Source organism: Bufo gargarizans, chromosome 6 (genome assembly GCF_014858855.1).
Source record: "Bufo gargarizans isolate SCDJY-AF-19 chromosome 6, ASM1485885v1, whole genome shotgun sequence".
Lineage (NCBI taxonomy): Eukaryota > Metazoa > Chordata > Amphibia > Anura > Bufonidae > Bufo > Bufo gargarizans.
The window spans coordinates 309,797,965-309,811,509 of NC_058085.1; the positions used below are offsets into that span (position 1 = coordinate 309,797,965).

The 13,545-nt window shown below is 42.6% G+C and overlaps 1 protein-coding gene across 4 annotated transcripts in view; it reads right to left on the bottom strand.

Annotated features, from left to right (window-relative positions):
• Positions 1-5,060: 5,060 nt before the first annotated feature.
• The window catches only part of PANK1 (pantothenate kinase 1), a 45,692-nt gene continuing 37,207 nt past the window's right edge, over positions 5,061-13,545 (bottom strand). For all 4 annotated transcript variants that reach the window (XM_044297370.1, XM_044297373.1, XM_044297371.1 and 1 more), the window contains 3 exons: positions 13,416-13,539; positions 8,060-8,185; positions 5,061-5,836 (listed from right to left, as the gene is read on the bottom strand). In XM_044297370.1, the coding sequence (XP_044153305.1) occupies positions 5,777-5,836; positions 8,060-8,185; positions 13,416-13,539 (310 nt within the window). In that variant the 3' untranslated portion in view covers positions 5,061-5,776. The remainder of the gene's footprint in view (positions 5,837-8,059; positions 8,186-13,415; positions 13,540-13,545) is intronic.

Genomic DNA, 13,545 nt, shown 5'->3' on the forward strand with positions numbered 1-13,545 from the left:
AAAAGACGAAAAAACAACCTTAAAATGTTGCAAGTTTTATTTTAAGCGGACAAACTGTTGGCAAGTATTAATTACGTCAAGGTGAAAATGAGGACAAATGAAATATACAGATTTGTACAATGTTTCACATATTAACAGATTTCAAAATAGTTTGACACACAAGGAAACACGTTCAATGAAATCCTAATTAAAAGTATTCAACATGAACAGATGAACACACACTTATTAACTGCATGTAATCAACTTGTTGTAGGCCACAGAAAGAAAAAAAAAACACATTACAGACTTGGATAAAACATTAATTTCCAGTTTCTAAGATCAGTTTAATTTTCACACGAAAGAATGGCCAAAATGCTTTTTTGTGATTTGAAGATATGAGCTAAACAAAATTCAACATTAAAAACAAGTATAATAAATTATTTGTGTATTTAGATTAAAATATTTAAAAGTAAAAAAAAAAATTCTCTGAAGATACAGAAAAATAACTGACATTGGTGATGTTTCCATAGCCAAGCTTATTAGGAGTGGAATTTTATCTAAAATTCCAGAATCTCATGAAAGAACCACAGTGCTTTCCATGAGAACCTGTGTCACTACAAAATGCATTACAATCTACAGGCAGCATGTTATAGAGCAGGAGGAGCTGAGCAGATTGATATATGGTTTATGGGAAAAGATTCAGTAAAACTTGCACTTTATTCCTTTAAACCTCTGCTCCTTCTGGACGTAAGACCTCCCCTGTGTACAGTCATCAGTGACCGACAGCTCTCTGTATATACAATTACACAGAGAATCAATCACTGAAGACATCTCCCTCATGTACAACTATCAGTGACTAACAGCTATCTCTGTATATACACTTACACAGGGAATGCTATCAATCACTGATAACATCTCCCTCATGTACAACTATCAGTGACTAACAGCTATCTCTGTATATACACTTACACAGGGAATGCTATCAATCACTGATTACACCTCCCCCATGTACAACTATCAGTGTCTGACAGCTCTCTGTATACACTTACAAAGAGAATGCTATCAATCACTGATTACACCTCCCCCATGTACAACTATCAGTGTCTGACAGCTCTCTGTATACACTTACAAAGAGAATGCTATCAATCACTGATTACACCTCCCCCATGTACAACTATCAGTGACAGACAGCTCTCTGTATACACACTTACACAGGGAATACTATCAATCACTGATATCACCTCTCCTATGTACAACTATCAGTGACTGACATAATCCCTGCATACGTGTGTATACAAAGATGCTATCAATTACTGATAAGATGGCCCCCGTGAACAAGTCAAGTCAGAAAGAGCAGAGATTACTGAATTTTATCCCCAAAAAACGATATATCAATCTGCTTAGCTCCTCCTGCTCTATAACATGCTGTCTGCAGATTGCACTACATTTCAGAGAGTCAGGTTCCCTTTAAGGTGGCCATACAACAAGGATGAATGTTGGCCGAACCCTCTGATTTCAGCAGTACAATGTGTCTAGCAGTGTCCTGACTCTCTTCCAAGAGCAGATGTCAGAGGAACGAAGGGTCGGGCATGTTAGATTTGAACATACCCAATCCTTTAGTTCTCAAAGCAGAAAAGACAGTACAGATATCTGGCAGCGGCTTTTTGCACTCTCCCTATTGAGAAAACAAGCACGTTTGCATGTTGTGAGCCCAGTGTGAACGTGTACAGGGGAGTCAGAATGGATAACTGTCGGCAGAATGAGGGTTTGTCCAGCTGGTGTCAAAGGTGAATGGCTACCTTTATTCCTTGTGCAATTAGCAGGGCCCGGAACGTTGCACTCAGAATCCCTTCAGTACTACTGGGCCACCGTGTGGTGTTCCATAAGGCACTGTGCTACGGAGGTATTCTGTTCCTCGCTCTACCGTATCCAGTGGTTCATGGACTTATTTTCATACAATATGCAGGTTTGAAGATTTCTGATTCCAGGAGGAGGTACGAGTATCAAACTTCTAATTTCAGCTCTATTTAGTTCAAACATCAGAAGCCGTTTAACTACAGTGCTGTGACCACAGGGGAAATCGGGGCGGCCGAGTGCGCATGTTTTCTCAGTGGGTACACAGGATTAAGCTGCTGCCAGCATGCCTGCTTTGACAGGGTTGATCCTGCTGACAGATGCTCTTTAACTCTCTGCGCCCTATCACTGACTTACAGAACATTTCGCTCTACCGAGCTGAACTACTCTGCACAATTATAGGCAGCAGATCTTCCCATGGAATCAATAGAGCTGAATATGGTAGGAACGGCTGCAGTAGCAATCCTTCCGTCCACATTGCTTTGCACTGGCCTGTGTAATACGGCACAAACGAGCGCCCACGGGTGAGTTCATCATCCAATGGCGCTTGTCCAGCCCTTAATCATTAATAAGATACTTTGTGCCTATACACTTTTACATTATGTCGGCAGCACACCCTCGCCATATGCTGCTGACAAATAATTAGTTTATCGACTGATCAGTTCTTTTATGACGCTGCAAAAATAGAGTTGGCTTGTCTGTTAGTTGATCATTGGCATCAGGCACACGTGTTTAGCCGATTATCAACCCATGGAAAAGGACCCTAAATGTTTTCTCTAAGGGCTCATTTACACAGCCGTGTTCTGCAGTCCGCAAATCTTAGATCCGCAAAACAGGTTTCCTGGCTGAGTGCATGGCGCCATGTTTTTTTTTCTCCTGCAGAAATGTCCTATCCTTGTCCACAAAATGTTCAAGAATAAGAAATGTTCTATTTTTTTTTGCAGGGCCGCGCACTGGACATATGGATGCGGACAGCCCATGGTGGGCTGTTCGCACCTTTTGCGGTCCCATTGAAATGAATGGGTCCGCATCCGATCCGCAATAAATGCGGACCAAAACTCCAGCCGTGTGCCTGAGCCCTAATACTGTGTGCTGAATGTCAACCTCGAGAGCCTGAAAGCAACTATATCGGGCCGGGGTGAGGCTGACTGTAGTGTCCCTAAGCGGGAGAAGTGACAGGAAGTCCAGAAAAATCTCTGCCCCCTGTGACACAACTGTCCCATAGAATATTACCGCACCACTTTACCTCTGGTGTTTTTTTACACTAAGCCCAAAGGAGATGTGACGAAGCAAGACATGAATCAGACAAGGTAACCGGACATACAAAATGACAAGGTAACCAGGCACAAGTGACCTGTCCCTTACAGGCATATGTGTAAATGATAGTAGCAGCTCTTTCTATACGTGTCACGTACATTATGTGCATATTGCTGACTCTATGCATAGCGTAGATGCTCTCAGTTTGGGACACTTGAGGTGCACAGTATACAGAAAAGGGCCATACGTCAACCGACAGCTACTTGCCATTACAGGTAGTGTTAAAATGACTCACAATGGACAGTTTTCAGCATCATCTACAGTATGTTTCATCAAAAAGCCATAGACAGCCAATGGTTGTGTCCAAAAAAAATAAAAAATAATGAAATAAAAAATTTAAGTGGAAAAATTAGAAACCCAAACACAATTCTGAAACAAATAAAAAAGTAAAAAATAAAGGAAATGTCAATCACTGCATAAAATCAGTAAGAAGATATATTCTTATAAGGGAGTTTGTTTTTCTACATAACCCACTCATGATCATTAGCACCACAAACCTCCCCCCAAAGGACCCCATTATAGGGAACCTATAAGCAGTTTTGACCCCCTAAACCGATATCGCCTACACATATTCGGTAACACAGTGTACCTTACAAAAAGCACTTTATATAACTTCTGCAAAACATGCAAATTCACCCCCAAGTATCTGCTCTGCTGGGCGTTCCCTCGGCAGGCAAGTGTCAAATCCTTTAAGGAACATCTTTAAAGGGGATGGGAGCAAATCACTGATGTGGCGTCAACGACCCAAAAAAATAAAAATCTGAGGGAATACTATGCAGATGTCGAGATCATTGGGACTAAAAGGTTGAACGTCTCCTGCTTGAATGTGCGGGCTTCTCATTACACACGACACAATTTCATTAAAGGGGTTGTGCAGGCATACCACCACCCCCCCACTCCGCCTGTTCTGATATCGGGCGTGCAGAGACGCCGCTGCATGCTTGGCAGTACGGCTGCCGAGACAAGAGAGTATGCCCCCAAAAGCCCTTTAATTCAGTGACATTCTGATAATCTGTCACTCATTTCAGGCACAGATTGCAAGATAATCTGGAATCTCATAAAACAAAAACCGGAATATTGAGTAGAGAAAGCACTAATGAGAGTCCCAGTAGTAGCAGCAGATTAGATGTGCAGTTAAGGGTGCTTTCCTGGAGATTCAAGTCTTCCTAGGTAGATATCCCTACACACTGATAGTGTCAAACTGATTGATCACACTTACCGTAGGTGTCAATCTGATCATATATTTACAAGAGGAATAACAGAGGAACCTCACAACACAGAGTTATGGGGAAAAAAGATGCACCAGGACTGTTATTTCATGGGGAATTATATATATTTATATATATATATATATATATATATATATATATACTAAAACAGACATCTTTTAGGACCTCTATTAGTTAAAGGGGTTCTCCACTCATTTCTTCTAAACCTGCTGCTGTTACCAACCTGTGGAAGAAAGAGGTCTTCGATGAAACTTAGTCTAGAGTTGAGCGAAGCGAGCTTCAGATGCTTCATCCGAAATCACTTCGTTCAAAACTTTGGATTAATACTGTACGGAGATCTGTCTCCATACAGTATTAGAACGTATGGGCTCCGACGAGCCGAAGTCAGTTACTCGCGAAGTCAGGCGTGACTTCCTTGAATAACTTCGGTAATTGATTTTTAAATTCGAAAATCACTTTAAAACTTGAAACAGAACTCAGCTTTGATTCCGACTAGTACCTCGGACCCGAAGTCGTGTTCGGCTTCAAGTTTTAAAGTTGTTTTCCACTTTAAAAATCAATTACTAAAGTTATTCAATGAAGTCCCCCCTGACTTTGCGAGTAACTGGCTTCGGCTCTTCGGAGCACATTCATTCTATGGAGACAGATCTCCGTACGGTATCAATCCTAAGTTTTGAATGAATTGACTTTGGACGAAGCATCCGAAGCTTGCTTCACTCAACTCTAGTACTTACCCACCCCTGCCCCATTGACGCGGCCATCTCCGTTGCGTTGATACAGGATGCGGCCTCTTCTGCCCGGAAGTGGCTGCTTCTTTTCCTGTTCAGCTGCATATACTACTACAGGAAAAGAATGGGTTACTTCCGGTCCAGACCTGGACAAAGGGTCCGCCATCCTACGGGTGCCGCCAACGACAGATTGTTAAGTACCATGTAAAATTTTACAGGACTGAAGGTTGGAAAGTGCACATTATCTAACATTATTCATGGGTTTTATTACACAGTCCCACATTCTCCGTAGGCAACGTCATGTTGCCCGCCAGGCACCTCCTTATTACATTTACAGATTTGTCTATATTCATACTATCTCAGACAGAAAAGCATAAAATCAGATCTCCAGGTTTAACAGCAGCAGCCCTTCACCAAGGGCAGATTATAAGGCTATTTACAGAAAATAAATAGAAAAAAGGAATTACTGCAATAAAATCAGTTCCCGATCACTACAGTACATTTGGCCATGGTGCACGGTTTGTTTTTACAGTAAAATGTACAGATCTATGTACAGTCTCTCCGTCCTCGCTATTTACAGGATTCATTCATCTGACATGGCTTCATGGGCCTTCTGGAAGCTCAGACAACGGCATTGAGCAGCACAAACATCGGAGGCAGCGTCTTCTTTCAGTGCTCGTCATTCATCTTGAAAAGCTCCAGCAGGGCTCCGACTGCTCCGAAGTAACCCTATAATAGACAAAATACACAATACTTATAGCACCAACCCGGGCAGTAAGGGGGTTCGTTTCTCAATGCCTGTCCATTGGAGATGGTCTGTGCCCTGCGACTTAAAGAGGACCAGACCCCTCTCCTGACGTGTCTTTTTTTAGTAACTATTTGCATCAACCATGTAATAACAGTTCTGGAGCATCTATTTTTATGCCTTTATTATTCCTGCTAGAAGTTATGAATGCATTGCTACTAGTTTGCACTGCAGGTTCCGATGGGTGCTACCAGTTGGGGGGGGGGAAGGGGGTGTCCCTGCACAGTCTGCCACTGGCAGCACTGATTAGTCAGACTGTGCAAGGACACACCCCTAACTGGTAACACCCATCTGAACCCGCAGGGCAAACTGGTAGCAATGCATTCATAACTTATAGCAGGAATAATAAAGGAACGGCACACAAAATAGAGTCAAACAAATAGATATTCCAGAATTGTTATTATAAGGGGGATGCAAGTTGTTGCTAAAACAGACCTGTCCTCTTTAAAGGGGTTGTCCAGGGAGTAAAAAATCCTTTCCTAATTACAACATCATGGGTGAAGGCTCCTACATACTGAGCTTTAACCCGTTCGCTACCAGCACAGTACATGTACGGTGCTGGGACGATGGGCTAACATGGCGCCCGCTCGTGCGTGCAGCAGGCGTCATGGCCGGTGGGTTTCTGAAGAGACCCAGGGTATTGAAGCTGAAATTCCTATTTTGGCCAGCAGGTGGCAGGCCAACATAAGAAAGGAGCAATTCTGTACAAAAATGGGTCTAAAAGATCCATGATGGTTCAGGTTTTTTTTTTTGTTTTGTTTTTATATGGATTTTGTAGGCTCAAATAGGAGCTTCAAAATATATTTTAAAAAAATATATAAAAAAGTTTAAATCACCCCCCTTTCCATAGAAAAAAAAAATAATACATAAATAACCAAAAATATAAACATCATGGGCATCACCGTGTCCAAAAACGCCCGAGTTCGGGAAATGTTTTTTTTTAATAACTTTGGCTTATCGGAGCCAATACATTCTAATACTGTACGGAGCGCTCATCCGAAGTCGATTCGCTCATGCCTAGATATAGCTATAAAAAAGTTATGCGGGTCAGAATATGGTGATTAAAAAAATATTTATATTTTTTTTTTCTTTTTTTTTTTTCTAAGTTTACATTTATTTTTACATTATTTAGACATTAAAACCTATACATATGTGGTATCAGTGTAATCGTGCTAACCCAGAGAATGAAGGGCACAGATCAGTTTTGTGGTAAAGGGAATGCAGTGGGAACAAAAATCCTTAAAAACTGAGGAAATTTTTCTCCCCCCAATTTCACCCCATTTGGAATTTTGGTGGCATTAGAAAGTACAACTTGTCCCGCCAAAAATAGGCCCCCATATAGCTATGTGAACAGAAAAATAAAGAAGTTATGGCTCAAGGAAGATAGGGAATAAAAAAAATCTCCGGTATCCTAAGGGTTAACTTCTCGGACCCGCATTGTTCCACTACAGCCCTCAGTCAAGAGACAAAGAAAGATGCCTGATGGAAGTAGTGCAGCTTCTTCCTGTCTCATGATGACACAACCGCCGCATCACTTGGGTGAGGGGCATAAAGATAGCCTCACCCTGAATGAAATACAGTCACATATCACAGCAGTCGCGTGCTTAGGGATGATGCTAGGCATGGAGACAGTGGCAAAAGAGTATAAGTCTATGGAAAAGGGGTTTTTGGCCAACAGGAAGCCATTCTTAGAATCTGGTTGCTGTCAGTGAATTAGAACAACCTTTTTCTTTTTACAATCACAGGGTGCAAATGGAGAAGTGAATACATGTATGCAGTCTAGGCAGTGCTCCGTGAGACAAATCATTCTGCTGGTTTGCTACAATGTATCAGTCTGGAGTTCAGTCTGTTTAACCCACAGAGCATTGTCTAGACCAGGGGTCAGGAACCTTCGGCTACAAACTAAAATTCCTTATTCACTTCTGTGGGAGTTCTGAAAACGGTAGAGCAAGTGTGCATGCTGGGAGTTGTAGTTTTACAACAGCTGAAGTGCTGGAGATTGCCTATCCCTGGTCTGGGCAGAACTACCTCCACTTCTTAGCTGTGAGCAGGACTATCTAGCTATGGGTTTAATGCGTGTTACCAGGAGAAGCCTCCAGTACAGCCCACCCTTCTCCTCGGCACCCCCTTTCTAATGCTGCTTTTACCTCATGTTCCAAAAAGAGGGCTTTCAGTTGTCCTTTTGACCAGTAATCCATTGCATAAGACAGCAGCGTCATCGAGACCATGTTGATTCTTAGAAAGTTCCCAACAAACACCACTCTGTCAATGTTCTACAGATGGAGGAATAAAAACCTATTAATGGACGAGGTTTTTTCACATTTTTCTTTTTTACTGCAATGCAAAATAAAGAACCAAAGTATTAAAAGGGGTTTTCTGAGACTAAACATACACCCTGACAAAGAGCCGCCCCGACCATCAGTCAATCATGTAATGTAGGAGCATGTAGAGGCCAGACCGGCCAGGACTTCTAAATGACCTTAACAAACTCTACAGTTTTCAAACCAGCACCTGGATCTGAATACTTTTGTAATTGCACATAATTGAAAATTTCGTATAACCAGTATTCAATAAAATGTATCTGTATAGCACCACCTGCTGGTTTTTTTTTTACCTATTTCTTTGTCCGACTCCCTGAGATGGCCGCACATGCTCAGTTTTATCCTTCAACTGGCTCCTGAGCTGTGATAGGGAGAGCATGGCCACGCCCCCTGAGCTACAGCAGAATGGACACTCCCTTCGAACTGTCAGCTTGATATAAATCTAGCAGAGCAATGAATGAGGAGATCTCTGGATCCATGGGAGGTACAGGGCTGGGTCTAGCTTTGTTAGAAAGATTTGCCATTAATGATGGGGTGGCCCCTTTAATACACTTCTACGTAGTATCTATAAAAGTAAAGTATAACATCTCTATGGATGTAGTCTCTAAAATCTTCAGTCAAATGCTGAACTTCACGACCACCAGGTGGTCTACAGGCATGCCTTCTGCCGTCACTGCAGCACATCTTGCAGGAGCAGGTCAGGTGTCCTGGTGTCATACACAGCCGGGTACCCAGAGAAGACAGGAGCATTTATTACCGCTTGTGTCTTCTCCTTTCCCGGCAAAATATACGCATCAACTCAAACCATCACCACCTTATTCACAAGACTATACATTTTTTTTTTATCGAAACGACAGTCACAAATTAAGGAATCAGTTTAAATATTTAACTTCGGGGTTAATATGCAAAAAGAATAAAGCGCTACAGTATGAAAAAAATATTCATTTCTCTAAAATTGTATTAATAAGCAGCACTGATTTTGGTAACCCAATAAAAGTTAAGGGTGTTAAACCACCACATGTGCTGAATCACAAAAACAAAAAAAAGCCCTCTGTCCATGGTCTACATTCTTCCTATTGTGTCTGAGGCAGAACAACATCCGTCATCCTCTCATTTATGCTTTCTACACGAACACACACAAATCCCTTTTTAGAAGAGGCAGGGGCGCCCTCTTGTTTGCTTTTACAGGGGTTGTCCTGGTGATGGGTTGCCATTATCCAGCCTGCATTTCACCATTTTAGGCCAGTAGATGTCAGCACATGACAAACCTGCAATACGTACTAATTCATATACACTGTATGTGGACATACAAAAAAAAAAAAAAAAAAAGAGGAAACTACAGACAGAAGAGACATAAATTATGTAAAAACAGTATATGTTATCATTAAAGTCCCTAAAATGTTCATAAGTTAAAAAGGAAACTCCTTAAAGGGGTTTTCCCTTTTCAGACAATGGGGGCATATCGCTAGAATGGAGAACGGAGCCCCGAAGAATAAAATTACTGAAAATACTTAAATATTACTTTACTATAAATATATTCCCAAATACCCTTCATTAGTTATATTGGCCTGTTTTGTCTGGGGAGCAATCATTAGGAGAAATAAAATGGCTGCCGTCCTATTAGTACACACAAAACCTGTCCTAATCACACAGCAGGACAAGTTACTTCAGAACACTGAGCTAAAGAGCTGCTTTATCCTCCTCTCTAATCTACTTGTCAGGGATTATGATCCTGGATACGGCTGATAGGATCTTCAGCTGAATCTCTGTAGGAATGGAGTTCATGAAGAGACATGGAGTACAGAGAGGAGGTGGGTGATGAGCAGCAGGACTTGTATGCAGTCTGTCCTGTCCGCCCTATCTGTACTACATGTCTCTTCTTGAACTCCATTCCTATAGAGATTCAGCTGAAGATCTTATCAGCTGTATTCAGGATCATAATCTCTGACAAGCAGAGCAGAGAGGAGGATGAGGCAGCTCTTTAGCTCAGTGTTCTGAAGTAACTTCACTGTGTGATTGGGACAGATTTTGTGTGTACTAATAGAACGGCGGACATTTTATTTCCCCTAAGGATTACTCCCCAGACAAAACAAGCAATTATAGCGAACATAAGGTATTTGGGAATATATTCATAATAAAGTAATATTCAAGTATTTTCATTTTCTTAATTCCCAGAGAACCCCTTTAAGACACAAGTCTTGAATAATCTGTGCAGCCCGTCCTGGATCTGGCGTCATTTATACATTTAAAAGGCAGAGGGGCTGATCGTATGATCTACAGCAGTGTTTCTCAGCTCCAGTCATCAGGACCCACTTGTCGGTCATGGTTTGAGAATATCCCACAGAATGAATACATGTGGCAAGTCTTGATGCATTGACATATATATCTCATCTGCTCAATACTAAGGAAATCCTGAAAACATGACCGGTAGGTGGGCCCAATCAGCAATTAGAAGAGGATTGCTATGCTGGGCCGTCCTCACAGCATACCAAGCACAGTGCCGCACATTGTGTAGTGGTCGTGTTTGGTATTGCAGCTCAGGCCCATTCACTTGAATGGGACACAGCTGCAACTAGGCCATGTGACCGGTGAATATGACGTCACTGACCTAGGAAGTGGTTGCAGCGGGGTCTCTTCAAACAGATGATTGGCAGAGGTGCTGGGCGTTGGGACTGCCCACTGCTTATAATATTTATGACCTATCCTGAGAATAGGCCATAAATATCGAATTTCTGGAAAACCCGTTTAACAGGAGCACAAAAGGAGTCAGTTCTGTTGCTAAACCAGAATTTGGTGTAACCAGAGAAGGACTTTTGCAGCATACAAAAACTTTTGTCAAAATCACCTCCTCAGCAGAGCCCCACCATCACACCCATGAGGAACCGCTTCACAGTATGAGAAGAGCTGACCTGGAGCAGAGTCCCTCAATGGGTCTAAGCCAAGTTCTACCTATTGAAACAAATTACACAAGTCCCACAAGGCTGTAAAATGATGAATGACATTGTGCTGCTTATTAAAAAAGCACAGCATCAGCACAGTGCAAGTGCCCACTAGAGACTTGGAACTTACCCCCGGGAAAGGCGTACATCAGGGTAAGAACCTAGGATCTGGAGCATTACACAGGGGAAGGAGGGCACCTTCCACCTCACACTTCTCAAAAATCGGGACTATCTGAAGAATTCGGATTCAAGTGGGACTAGTTCTATAGACAAGTGATTGCAGGACTAATGAAATTTTATTGTGCTGTGCCAGCACTGACGGAGACTGATGCCGAACATGACACCGAGGTATAATACCCACAGTATGGCCAGAAGGAGCAGCAGCTATGGCTGGATTTCTTCTACAAGATTCTGCAGACGTTCTTAATGCTTTGATAGCCCTGTACAATGCTGCTTGAACTCCATGCCACAAGGCAACACTGTAAAGAAGCTGAAAGCACTAAGACCAGATCATGTTACTTCTCCTTCATTACGCTCTAAAGAAGAAAAACAGGTCCCTGCCCGTGGAGAGCTCACAATCTAATTTCACATAATGAGGTAACATTCATAGTCATCAGTAGTTGTAAACCCTTCAGGCTCCTCAATGAATCATTTTATTTACCCATGCGGTTTGCTAAGCAAAGCCCAAAGGCAGGTGACACCAGCAGACCTCCATTCATTCCATATAGGTGCATTGTCTACCCATAAGACAGGCGATAAACATTTGACCGCTTGGTATTCCAAACCTGTATCGATCAGAAGAATGGGTGTCCCCAATTCCTTCTCACCGCATGACCATGGTAAGTAGGGTGGCAGTCGAATATGCGTGATGTTGCTCCATTCAGGGTCTATGGAGCACAGAGCTCGGTGGGATCTCCAGAGATGATAAATTTACTTGTTATGATACCGTTCTAGGCTATAAAGAAGCTTATGTTTAACTTTAAAAATGTTTTTCTGAAACTACTATACTGATTACCTATCCTCAGTATAGTTAATCAGCATCTGATCGGTGGGGGACCGACCCCAGGGACCCTCGCTGATCAGCTGTTTGAGAAGGCCCCATTTACTTCTATCGAGTTGAGCTGCGCCTGGTCCACGTGACTGATGAACGTGACGTCACTGGCCTAGGAAAAGCTGCGAAAAAGGCTGCAGGGCTACTGCGAGAGCAGGTGCCTTCTCAAAAAGCTTATTGGTGGGGGGTCCGAGTGTCAGACCACCACCAATCAGTATATAAGTTTCAGAAAACCCCTTTAATTTGTTGGGGGTTTTTTTGGTTGGGGGAGTCAAAGGTTCAAAGTGTGTAGAGATGTGTGTTATTAACAGGGCTAGTAATCATCAGTTGTCAATTTAGTTCTACATTTCCAGGAGGCAGGGGCGTAGCTTTAGGGGGTGCATAGCTTTAGGGGGTATGGGGAGAGCAGCCGGGCCCAGAAGCCTGAGATGGCTCAAGTTCCTCCTCCTCACATGGGGAGACCAGTATTGTAAATTAAGAATTAAAGGGGGTGGAGGAGGCTTGTTAATGACTTTGCATTGGAACCCTGGAGCTACAGGTTACGTTTCTGCCAGGAGGAATAACAGGGGAACAGCATAATGTGGAATTATAAGAAATGAGCCCAGGGGGTGCAAAACTTTAGTAAAAACAGTCAGGAGAGCTGAAGGATCCTCTTTAAAGGAGTTGTCCTATATTTTGATATTGATGGCCTATCATCAGAATAGGTAGTCAATATCTGATCAGCGGGGGTCAGACTCCCGTCATCCCCACCTATCAGCTGATTGAAGAGGCCACGACTCCCTGGTGAACGCAGCAGCCTCCTCACAGCTTACCGGGCACAGCGCCATTTATTGTATGATGGCAGGGCTTGGCACTGTAGCCCAGGTCTATTCACCTGAATTGGACTGAGCTGTACATGGACCATGAGACAGATGAACGAGATGTCACTGGCCTAGAAAGATGTTGCGGCCTCTTCAAATAGCTGATCAGAGGGGGTGCTGAAGTTGGACCCTCACGATCAGATACTGATGACCTATCCTGGGGATAGACCACCAATATCAAAATCCAGAGCAACCCCTTTAAAAGGAAATATTTCAACGAATTGGCAAGTTACATAAGAACATGGAATTGAATAGATGTGTAATCGAAATCCACTTTTCACCAAACCAGTTTCTAAATTCCATATGAATAGATAAGAAGGGGCGATCATTACCTCATTGACGGCGCACATACGAGCAATGGATCCTATGTTGTTAGTAATGGTAACCAGCGTCGCTCTCGCCAAGTCCTCCTTGCTTATGGTATCCCTTTTCTCTTTGCTCATCATGTGGCCAAAGCTTTTA